Source organism: Anser cygnoides, chromosome 3 (assembly GCF_040182565.1).
Source record: "Anser cygnoides isolate HZ-2024a breed goose chromosome 3, Taihu_goose_T2T_genome, whole genome shotgun sequence".
NCBI lineage: Eukaryota > Metazoa > Chordata > Aves > Anseriformes > Anatidae > Anser > Anser cygnoides.
In genome coordinates this window covers 14,228,759-14,240,171 of record NC_089875.1, presented here as the reverse complement: position 1 = coordinate 14,240,171, position 11,413 = coordinate 14,228,759, and the positions used below count along the sequence as shown (strand labels likewise).

The 11,413-nt window shown below is 60.9% G+C and overlaps 2 protein-coding genes across 2 annotated transcripts in view; one reads left to right on the top strand and one right to left on the bottom strand.

Moving 5' to 3' along the window:
* Positions 1-70: 70 nt before the first annotated feature.
* Positions 71-3,221, bottom strand: LOC106044721 (transmembrane protein 121-like). The gene is made up of 2 exons (XM_048078979.2): positions 2,780-3,221; positions 71-1,374 (listed from the first exon to the last, which is right to left on the bottom strand). Exons 1-2 carry the CDS (start codon positions 2,977-2,979, stop codon positions 435-437), a joined length of 1,140 nt encoding a protein of 379 aa, XP_047934936.2. The 5' UTR covers positions 2,980-3,221; the 3' UTR covers positions 71-434.
* Positions 3,222-4,008: 787 nt separating this feature from the next.
* Positions 4,009-11,413, top strand: part of LOC106044720 (phosphofurin acidic cluster sorting protein 2-like) — a 50,851-nt gene continuing 43,446 nt past the window's right edge. Inside the window, exon 1 of the mRNA XM_048079004.2 lies at positions 4,009-4,322. Coding sequence (XP_047934961.2) covers positions 4,072-4,322 — 251 coding nt within the window. The 5' untranslated portion in view covers positions 4,009-4,071. The remainder of the gene's footprint in view (positions 4,323-11,413) is intronic.

Genomic DNA, 11,413 nt, shown 5'->3' with positions numbered 1-11,413 from the left:
AGCTCCCCCTTTTCCCCCCCGCCGCCACGTGACACTTGGACCCGCTAGGGACAGGGGACGCAGACACGAGGAGGGCTCAGGTCTTTTATTGCAAAGAGGGAGATACGAAAAAGGTCCCGTGGCCGAGCCCCCGCCGAGCCTGCGGCTGTCCAAGAAGGAGGAGGAAGTCCTCGCCCCCCCCCAGCGTGGGCACCCGGCTCTCGCAGCATGGGGAGCGGGGCCAAGAGGCCGCGGTGGGGCAGGCGGCGTCCCCGCGCAGCCCCGGGCCGAGCCAGGGGGCCGTGGCCCTGCGCTGCTCGGCTGCCCTCGGGGACCGGAGCACTTTTGCCCAGGGAGGGAGGAGAGGCAGGATCAGTCCCCGCCGTCCAGGGGCGCCGCGGCCCTCCTGGCGTTTCGCGGGGATGGCCGAGCGTGGCGGTGCCCGGGCTGGTGCATCACGTGTTGTCCTGGGCCAGCTCCTCGGGGCAAGCGGGCTGGTCCCGGGACTTGCCCGGCGCCGGGGAGGGCTGGGGCTGGCAGGTGCCCTGCGGGGCGGGGCCCGGCCCCGGCGGCGCGTGGTTCCGGTGCCGCTGGTACTGCACGAACATGCAGACCTTCAGGCCGATGGCCAGCATGTTCTTGCCCATGAAGATGCTGGAGACGCGGGCGTCCCTGAAGAAGACCATGTTGCTGCCGCGGATGAAGATGGTGGTGATGTTGACGGTGAGCATGCTCAGCATGGGGTACAGCATCATGCGGTGCGGCACGATGCCGATGCCTTGCATGCTGATCTCGCAGAGGGACACGCAAGGGAGGACCAGGAGCAAGATGTAGCAGTAGAAGAACATGATGCCCTCTGCCCAGAGCGGCAGGCCCTTCTTCTGGGGCTCCCACAGGTTGGCCTGGATGTCCAGCACGTCCAGCATGTCCACGATGACCCAGAAGAGGCGGTTGCGGAGATCTTCCTTCTTCTTGAACGTCCGGACGTACTCCATGCGTTCCATGGCCACCAGCAGCACGTAGAGGGCCGGGATGCAGATGGAGAGCAGCAAGGTCAGCGCTTTGCGGGCCATGAGGTCCAGGCTCTTGCGGTCGGCTTTGTAGTTCTGGTAGACAAAGTAGACCTTGATCTCCAGAACGAAGACGTAGAGGAACCAGAGGATCATGGCGTAGCCCCGCTTGGCTGTCTTCACCTCCGCCCCGACCCAGATGGCCACGTAGCGCAGCACCAGCAGGAAGCACACGTCACCCACTGCCACCATGACGCAGATGCCCAGCTTCCTGGAGCCCTGGCTCTGCTCCACCAGGTAGGCATCCATGAGGATGAGGCTGCTCATGATGAGCACCGTGGAGAGGCACACGTGGGGCTTGCTGATGGGCGGGGAGGGAACCATCCTGCGGGGAGGAACAGGCAGGACCATCAGGGAGCTGCCGGGCTTGCCCGTCCCCACCCTCTTGTCCCCCCCCCTCTCCCCACCCGCTGTGGATGACCAGAAGAAGGGGTGGGGATGGTGGATGGTCATCGATTCTTCTCCCAGCCTGTCTACCTGGATTGTTTCAAACCCCCAGAACGTGCCAGGCCACGTCTCCACAGGACATGCTGCTGGGGAATGGGCACAAGCCCCAGCTCAGACCCCAGGGGCTGCAGGGGGGGAGACCATGGGGATGTCCCTCAAGCATTCGGGGTGCTACTGCCTCTTCCAGGAGCTCCTCGCACTGCTTAATCTCTGCCGCAGCGAAGGGCACGTGCCTTATTTTCCGTGGGCTTTCCCAGTCCACGGCCCTGGTTCTGCTCTTTCCTGGAAGGCAGGCACGGCCGTGGCTGTGCTTCCATCCCGAGCAGGCCCTTAACGGCTGAGAGCCAGAGCCCCTGTCTTTTTAGCCTCCTTCATTTTCATGCTCAGCATTAGGAGAAAGGACAGCCGGGCTAAAAATAAGCTGTAGGGTGGGAGGGAAGAAATCTGCCCAACATCTTCAGTTTCCTCCAGCCTCGCACTCCTCAAGAGCTTTGCCTACAGCTGTCTGCCCGTGCCCGCTGTTCCCCGGCATGATGAGCAGGGAGCAAGGAGAGGCAGCACTGGGCCACGGCTCTGTGAGAGGCCCTCGATTTCAGCCCGATGCTCGGCTCCCCGGCACAGGGGCAGAGCAAAGCCTGGACCCCATGAGTGTCCTACAAGCCTCGGGTGGCACGGGCGCTGTTGGGCTCCCTCCTCCTGGCCGAGCACAGCTGCGGGAAGCTGCTGCCAGCGCCGGAGGGAGCAGGGAACCGGGGGCCCTGCGTGGCACGGCTCGGCAGCTGCTCTGGAGGGGAGCCAGCCCCCGGGCTGAAATGGAGGACGAAGCTTGGCTGCTCGCCGCGCTGCCCGAGCACGCTTGGGCAGGGCAGGGGCCGCCGGCAGCGTGCGGGTGGCACTGAGCGGAGCGAGCGCGTGGGAGCGGGGCACGCGGGGCACCGCCATTCCAGAACTACTATTTTGGCCAAGAACCTGCGCGCTCTGAGGGATGCAACCTGCCAGGCAGAGGTGCCAGAGGCTGGCGCGGGGATGAGGGAGATGATGGTCCCGATAGATGGGGAGCACCCCAAGGGCTCCTCCGTTTAACCCTGCAGGCTCCTCAAGCCTTTGGGGGAGCTGGAAACCTCCCGCCCCCCAGCTCTGTGCTCAGCATGCTGCCCCATCTCCCGAATCGCACCCGGCAGCCGCTCTGCCCCGCTTTCGGACCACAGCGGGGCCTGCCACGGGGCTGCCGCCCCCCCCCCCCAGCCCCTGCGCCGAGCGAGCCCCCCGCGCGCTGCCGTTACCTGGGGGTGCCCGGACAGGCGAAAGCCCCGAATCCTGCATGTCCCGAGCCTTCGGCTGAGCGCGCGGACGGGCTGCAGCAGGAGAGCGGCGACGTGGAGGGGAGCTGCTCCGGGCCGGGGCGGGGAGCGGCACGGAGGGACGACGGCCGGGGCGAGGGAGCGGGGGTCCGCGGCCGGCTCTCGCTGTCCGCTCGCAGCATCGCTCGGGGACCCGCGGCGCGGCGGGGGCGGGAGGGGCTCGGCGAGGGGAGGGAAACGGGGACGCGGCTGGGGGCGGGGGGAGACCCTCACCCGGTCCCCGGGGCTCAGCCCGCACCGGCGGGGCTGCAGCCGCGGAAGGGGGCCCCGGAGCTCCCCGCCGGGGCCGCGCTTACCTCGGGCGGCTCCCCGGGGAACCGGGGCAGGGCGGGGACGGCGGCGGCGGCGGGGGGGGAGCCCCGGTGGCGGCCCCGTGCCCGGCGCGGCATCGCCCGGCGGCGGCTCTGCGGCGGCGTTTGGCCCCTCCCGGCCGGGCGGGGACTGCGGCGGCCCCCGCCTCGGCGGCACGGCCCGGAGCGGCCCGGCACGGGCTGGAGCGGGCCCGGGTCAGCCGGGGGGCTCCCCTCAGCCCGGTGGTCGCCGCTCTGCGGGGGCCCGGCCCTGCGGGGTGGGGGCCGCGGGGCGCTGCCCCCCGCCCGGGCGGCGGCTCGGGAGGTTGGGGGGGGGTTCCCGGGGATGGCGGGAGGGGACACCGGGTGTGTGGGGGGCGGCTGTACCGGGGCACGCACGGACGAGTAACGGGAGCACGGGCAGCGCCCCGCCAGGCCCCGCCGGGCCGCGGCCCCCCGAGCAGGCCCCGTTGCCATGGCAACCCCGCCGGGCGCGCGCCCGGCCGCGCCCCCCGGCGCGCGCTCCCGCCGCCGGGCCGCGCGTTAAAGGACTCGCCGCCACGCCCCCCCGCCTCCCGCCGCCTCCCATTGGCCGCTCCCACCCCGGGCTCCTCGCCCTCCTCCTTCCCGATTGGCTCCCGGCTTCCTCTAGCCACGCCCCTCGCCCCCCTCCATCCCGATTGGCCGCACCCTCCGGCCTCCCCTTTCCCCCGCGCGCCATTGGCCGGCTCCCCGCCGCAAAGCCGCGCCCCTCCCGCCGCCCTCCCATTGGCCGCGAGCCTCGCGGGGCCGCCCTCCCATTGGACGGCGGGCCTCCGTCTCCCGCCTCCTCCGCCGCCGCCGCGCGCGCTCGCGCGCCACCCATCGAACGGGCGGGCGGGCGCGCGCCCAGGCGGAGGCTCCGGGGCCGCCACCGGCGGCGGGATGGCGGCGGCGGGCGGCGCGCTGGGCTCGGGGCCCCCCGTGGGACCCCCGGCGGCGGCGGCGGCGGCGGCCGGAGGGGGAGCGGCGGCGGCGGCGACCGCGGCCGCCACGGCGACCACCGTGATGATGATGACCGCCGCCACACCGGCGGCGGCGGCGGTGACGGCCGCCGGTCCCGGCCCGGTGCCGGTGCCCATGAACCTGTTCGCGACGTGGGAGATCGACCGCTCGGCGCCCAGCTGCGTGCCCAGGTCAGCCCCGCGGGGGGCACCGCGGGGTGGGTGGGTCCCGGGAGGTCGGTGCTGCCCGCCGAGACGTCCCCGGGGAGCTGCGGGGGGGGCCCCGGTACCGGGAGGTGCCGCCGGGCCTTGGGATGGGGCGTACCGGGAGGGGGGCACCGGTGCTGCGGTGGTCACGGAGAGGTTGGGCGTGGTGTGCGGGGATGGGGCGTGGTGGGCGTGGTGGGGGTACGGGGACGGATGGGCCCGGTGGTCCTGGGGGTCCTCTCCTACCTCCTCCGTGGGTCTGTTAGCGGTGATGACGGTGGTACAGGGATGGTTGGGCAGGTGGTCCTGGAGGCCTTCTCCAACCTCCATGAGTCTGTGATGATTCGTGGTGATGGTGGTGGTACGGGGATGGCTGGACCAGGTGGTCGTGGAGGTCTTCTCCAACCTCAACAAGTCTATTAGTGTGTAATACTGGTGGTAGGGGGATAGTTGGACCAGATGGTCTTGGAGGCGTTCTCCTACCTCAACAATTCCATGATTCTATTATTGGTAATATTAGTGGTACAGGGATGGTTGGACCAGGTGGTCTTGGAAGTCGTCTCCAACCCCAATGAGTCTATTAGTAGGTGATATTGGCAGTAGGGGGACAGTTGGACCAGGTAGTCTTGGAGGTCTTCTTCCAACCTCAATGGTTCAATGATTCCATTAGTGGTGATAGTGGTGGTAGGGAGACATTTGGACCAGATGGTCTTGGAGGTCTTCTCCAACCTCAATGAGGCTATCAATGTGTCATACTGGTGGTAGGGGATGGTTGGGACAGGTGGTCCTGGAGGTCTTCTCTAACCTTAGTGGTTCCGTGATTCTATTAGTGGTGATATGGGTGGTCCAGAGGTGGTTGGACCAGATGGTCTTGGAAGTCTTCTCCAACCTCAATGATTCCATGATTCTGTTAATGGTAATATTGGCAGTAGGGTGACAGTTGGACCAGGTGGTCTTCAAAGTCTTCTCCAACCTCCGTGAGCCTATTAGTGGGTGATATTGGCGGTAGGGGGACGGTTGGACCAGATGGCCTTGGAGGTCTTCTCCAACCCTAGTGAGTCTATGACCCGCGCGTTGCTGGGATGCCCACCAGGGATGTGCTCAAGCGCTGGGCCAAGAGGAGCCCAACGCATGGGGAAAAGAAATCACGGTAAGAACCAGCCCTTGGAAGGGGCACCAGGAGGCTGAGGAGTTGGGAGCGAGGAGCATGGGGGGCCAGCAGCCGGACAGCTGGGAGCAGAAATGTTTGGAAATTTGCCCAGCTGGTGTGGTGCCCATGGAGGTCCTGGGCTCCGCGGGCAGCAGCCTGGAAGGAGCACGCAACGCGTGCCTGAGGAGTGCGGGCAGGTTTGGGGGCAGGTTTGGGTGCTGCGTGTGGAGCAGGACGCGGCGGTACAGCTTCCGAGTGCCTCGAGGTGGTGTCTGGTTGTGGGTGTCGAGCAATGAGCCGGGCGATGGTGAAGCGCGTGTGGACGTAGCCCTCGCACGTGGAAGCTGGGAGTAGCAGATGGGAGGCGATTCTTCCTTCCCAGCCCCGAATCTCATCTGGGTTCCTGGGGGGTCTGTGCTTGTGTATCTCAGGAACCCCGCTACGCTGTCCCCGTGCCCGGCTGTGCTCCAGGAGTGGCAGCGGTGGCAAAACAACATCCAGTCAGGGGTAATGGGGCTTTTGTCCTCTGCACGTGCCTGGTCTTAATCCTCCCGGCCCTGAGCGTGTGTAGGGGCTGTCGAGGGGCTGTGCCCAGGCCGGGAGGATTTCGGGGAGGAATCCAGGGCACTGAACCAAGTCCCCGTTGAGTTTTGGGGGTTGCCTCGCTCTCGGACTGGAGGTATCGTCCTTCCTGGTGGGGTCTCTCTGGTTTTGGGGCCAGTCTGGGAGAGGTGTGTGCCGAAGCGTTGCTGAAGTAAAATGTCTGTCTGCATCGAAGCAGCGCCGTGCTGTGCTTGCATTGTTCCGCGCGCTTGGAAGAAACGCGTGGAAGGACTTTGTGCAAACACGCTCTGGGGCTCGGGCTTGCCAAGCAGTGTTATTTTTCAACCTCTGTTAATAGCTCTGCTCTTCTGCGTGCTCCCTTTAACATCCAAGAGGCCACGAGTGCGAGTTCTTAAAGAATTAGGAAACGAGATAAGATTGCCTGATTGGGTTCGTTCTTGCTGTTTTTCCATGACACGGCCGGCGTGTTGTGGATGTTGGTTCCACGATAAGTTGTGGCGTTTCGAACTGGAGGTGCGAGATACAGGCAGCGTTTCGGCTCGTGGATTGCTGTGGCTGAGCTCAGAGAGCAAAGGCAGGTTCTCCCTGCACAGCCCGTGCCGCGAGGACACAGGTACACTTATTTACACAGCATCCCGCAGCCCTGGGGGCTCAGGGGGCTGCTCCGTCCCCGCGTGAGCGCAGCCTGTCTATTCTGCAGCCCCTACAAATTCCCCTCTCCGAGGCTGGCTCGGTGGTGAACACCCCCGTGCTCGGTGTTCCTTTAAGGAACCATCTCCTTCCAGCCGGAATAACAAGCATTTGTCTGCCTCTGGTGCTCTCCAGTGCTTCCCTGGGTAAATCAGGGGTTTTCACGGTCAGCTTCCAGCCTCAGCAGAAGCTGCTTGGGGAGCAGTAAATGGCTCCGGATTATTCCCCCAAAAGGCAGTAGGATGCCACGGGGGGACGGCGCAGCTCCAGGCAGGGAGCGCCTGGGAGAGGCCCCGGCTTCTAAGGAAGCAGTCTCGTAACCGGTGATATTTGCCGTGTCTGAATTATGATTTCCTCTTTGTCCTATAGAGAAAACAAAATGTTCCAAGCGGCCGTCTGATTGCTTATTAATATCGTGGGCTTGGCGACGCGCCTGCGAAGCGACATGTCTGGTGTGCCGCCCGCTGCCCGGCCCTCCCTGCGCCTCGTCCGGCACAGGGGAGCGCGTTTGGGATTTCTCCGTGCCGTGTTTCCCTTCTGAGCACATGCTGCTGGCATATAACATATATATATGTATGTATATATTTCTGGGGAGCTGGCCCCGCCACGAGGCGCGGTGGCTTTGTTCAGGTGCCTCCGTACGCCGGCAGCGGCGGGCCCGGAGGAGAGGCGCGGTGTTTCAGGTGCCTCAGCACATCGCCACTGTGGTTACGGAGACCGCTCCCCGCTCTGCGGGGTGATTCATCCGCTGTGCTCACAGCCCAAAATTGCACGGGCATTTCCTTGCAGGCCTGTTGCAATGCGAGCACCGTTACAATTTACTGCCCGCTGTCATCTGGCGGGCGGTTTCTGTTGCTCCTGGCTCGTGCGGTCTAAGCCAGCGAGGGATTCTGCTCGGTAGACAAAATCTCCTGTTGTGTTCTCGTTTTTCTAGGTCCTCCTTATTTTCTTCCTCGTGCTGATTTTTTAGACCTTCACTGGAAATCCTTCTTGTTCTGCAGGGTGAGCGTGGCTTCAGTAACACGAGGTCCAGAGATAGGTGCATATGGGACAATCGCCTGGACAAAAAATGCCCAGGTTCCCTGCAGAGCTGTGTACTTTACCTGGTTTTCTGTGCGTAGGATACCCAAATTCCTTTCATAGTACAGGCAGCTTAGGATGATGGTTGAACTCATGCCTTCAGTTCCGTTTTCCAGAAATGAAGACCACTAACAATCGGCTATTGTGCTGTTACACCGGTAAGAAAAGACCAGTCCCGTTCTAAAGGCTTCTGCTGCTCTTCTAATTGCTCTTTAACACTTTTTCTCTGCTACGGAAGAAGATCATATTCATCCAAAATGTCTCGTGGGCAATTCTGTTGCCTGGTTTTCAGGTAGTGTCTCTGAATCCATATTATTTAGGTCAGAGTTTTTAGGCGTACGTTACTTATATATTTTAGAAGAGCTCCCTTTCATCTGTTCTGCATTTTTCCTGTGTTCCTTCAGTTATTTTCTAGTAGGCTGTTGATTTTCCCACCTTACTTATACATCCAATTTCTTCTCATTGCTCCTTTCCCTCAAAGGCCCTGCACACTCCTGCTGATAATCTTGGCACCGTTCTCATGTTTTTTCCTTGCTTCTCTATTTCCTTGCACACCTGTAACTCAGTAATCTTCAGTTATGAATCTTAATTTTTCTGTTTTCTAGTTAATTTTCTTTTATTCTCAGGATTTAGAGGCTATTACTTGCGAAGCTGCAGCGGCCACAACTCGTTATTTCATGGCTTTTGTTTTTCAGCTGGACAATGCTCGTGGGATGTGTTTTAATAGCTTTGAGGTTTTCTTTCTCTCTTAGTGAATAGCAGGCTTTTTCCTGTAGTTAGGCTTTTTGAATGTTCTTGGATGCACTTCCCTGAAATACAGTCCCGTCAATTGCCATTTATTTCGGTCCGCTCCTACCTCCTGCCTGAGGCTGCTGGCTCTGAGTATTCCTTTCTTTCTTGTGTGCTCCTTTGTCAGAAGCAGACCCAGGATGTCCATTTGAATTTCATGGCATACTGTGTATATGAATAATTTACTCATTTTTTTTCCCCTGGTGTTTATCGAGTCCCTTAACTGAAGCTTTTCCTCTGCCTGTTATGTTCCTTAATCTCCCATCAGAGCACAGGACAACGTTCCCGTTTCTCTGCATTTACGCCTTGCTCATGTCACCTCGGACTGATGAGATGTTCACGCTCACCTGGGGCTAACCTTGTCTGTTGCCCTACTCCTTCGGGGAGCATCACCCCTTATTTCAGGGACCTGAGCAAGTGGCTGAAAAGCCTAGATACACGTTTACCAGTTGTGGTGAGAATTGTTTTTGAGTGAAGGATCTTTACTGTGCAATTCTTTAGAATTAAACTTATTTTTTTTTTAAGGAAAATGTAAACATTTTTTATTCCAGTTGAAGAAGCTTCGAAATGGATGCCCAAGTCTTTTCCGCAGGGCTGCACTGCCACCCGTGTGCCACTTTGGTCTCCAATATGCTCTCTTCTGAAACGTGCCGTATCGTGGTATGTATCGGGAGACCTCTCATACCGTGGTGCCATATTTCTGAGCCTGCGGGGGGTCGGATACAAGGCGCTTGCCCGCTGTTGAAGACACCAGCAGAGGAAATGGATGGGGTGGTAGGTGGGCTTGCTGTCGTGGTGAAGAATCACAGAAGCAGGGAGCCGTAAGGAAAACTTTATGCTCACCATCAGTAGGTGAGTTGTCAGAGTTGGGTTTCAGAAGCTGCCGTGTGGCACGGGCTCCTTTCTGTGGACACTGTGGACGATGGAGAATCCCTCGTCTCTGAAGTCTCCGCGGCAGGCTTTGCCCGGCTGCTGCCTCTTCGCACCTGAACAACTGCCCGTAGCCGAGACCTGGAGGAAGTTGCTGTGGGTTTGCGGGCTGACCTTGACCTGGTTTCAGTGCTTTTCCCGGCTTGGCCGCACTGGCCCTTCTCCAGCGCACTTGGAGAGGCAGCGGTGCGGCCCGGCCGGCCCTGCCAGCTGGCGGGTGTCGGGCTGCGGCCTGCCCTGCAGCCCCGTTAGTGCCTTCAAACCTTGTTGAAAGGTGCTTGTCACCCTGTCTTAAGCACGTATGTATTTTTTTTTTCCTCTGGTAGACAAGGCTGCAAGTGGTGTTTTTGTAACCGCTTTGTGGTGGTTAATTCATTAGCACGTTTTATTTTAGCCCGCAGACACAGCGAACGAGCTGTTCTGCAACAGGCATCGCGGCCGGCTGCTCGTGCCGTGGCTCCGTGGAGGTGTGGTGTGTTTGTACCTTTCTCAGAGCAGTCTTGGACCTGGGGGCAGCCGGTGCAACAGTTCCGCTGCCCTGGTGGACAGAAAAGTCAAAAACCTGTTAGATTTGCCAAAAAAAGGTCTGTGACTTCAGCCACGCTAACGCCTGATTTCAGCACGGCCAAACTGAGTGGAGAACAATGCTTCTTCAAAACTTGCACTTTTGGGTTTTCCGTCTGCCCTGAGGTTGCTTTTGGGTTAGATCCTAAGTGAACAGTGGGAAGTTCAGATGCAGTGATCTGAAGTGAGCGATGCTAGCGAATGATGTGATGTTTCCCAAGTAACATACCCATCGTGTTGCCCGTAAAAAAAACACAATAAAAAAGTTTGCTGCCGGACGCAGCCTCGCCACTGACTGGCTGGCTGGTCGGCTCTTTTCTCACATTTCTCGGGAGGCCGTTATGCAGCAGGAATGAATCTCATCACGTGCTTTTTGTTAAACAAGTCGCTCGTTTGAAAGCGGAGCAGGAAGACGACCTTGTGGTTTGGACACGGAAGCGAGGCTTAGATGCGGATCCTGGATCTGGAGCTGCTTGCTCTGTGTCTCACTCCCGTTCCTGTGCCCCTCACTTTGTTCCCAGCCACTCATTTCCATGCCGTGGTGTTGCTGTTTCCTCACTTGTGCTGGGGTGACCGGAGCTGTGTGGTAAAGCAGAAGCGACCGCGATGTGCGGCGGCGTTGCTCTGAAAGCTAGCGTGCCAGCGCTTGCCAAGGGAGGGATTTGTCCTTCTTGGGGAAAATGGGGCCTTAGGAGACTGCTCATGCGCTCTGGAGAGAGAAAGCTGAAGCCAGAGGAGATGGCTGGGGGCTCTGCTCTGACTCCACAGCCTGAGGAGTGGAGATGGGGAAGCCTGAGGGTCTCAGAAGGGAGTAGCAGGAGAGGAGCCCTCTCAGAGCCCCATTGCCAGCAGCGCTTTCCTCGCTGCCTCATCCCGACCCTGCGGGCTGGGGGTCCTCTGACCCGTCTCGGGGGATCATGGAAGCTGGTGGAGTCTGGAGGAAGGTCTGAGGAGCACCGTGTGGAAATGGGGCTTTTGTGGACTTACCGCCGAGGTTTTAAGGTCTGTTTGTGCCGAGCAAAACCCTCGCTCCCGGCAGGGGCCATGGGTCTCCACGCAGCGTGCAGCGGAGTGTGAGAGAGGCCAATGGCCGTGTGAGCGGGGCGCTGGGCGTGCTGGGACAGGCTGTCCGGGCGGGTCCCAGCACCTCCTCAGGAGAGGCTTCTTGACAATGCATTTATTATCTGGAAACCAGCTGGGGTGACAGGAGGCTCTGGCAGAGTCCCGCGTCCCGTCGTGGTGGGTGCCGCCTGTTCTCCAGGGGCCGTGCTCCCTGGGTTGGATAGGCATGGGTGAGGGGGAAGCAGAG

What these genes read in the sequence shown, in the direction of transcription:
- LOC106044721 (XM_048078979.2), bottom strand. Translation starts at nt 2,979, where the DNA reads ATGCTGCGAGCGGACAGCGAGAGCCGGCCGCGGACCCCCGCTCCCTCG. An exon ending in GCCTGTCCGGGCACCCCCAG is followed by an intron (nt 1,375 to 2,779) that starts GTAACGGCAGCG and finishes TCCTCCCCGCAG; the next exon opens with GATGGTTCCCTCCCCGCCCA.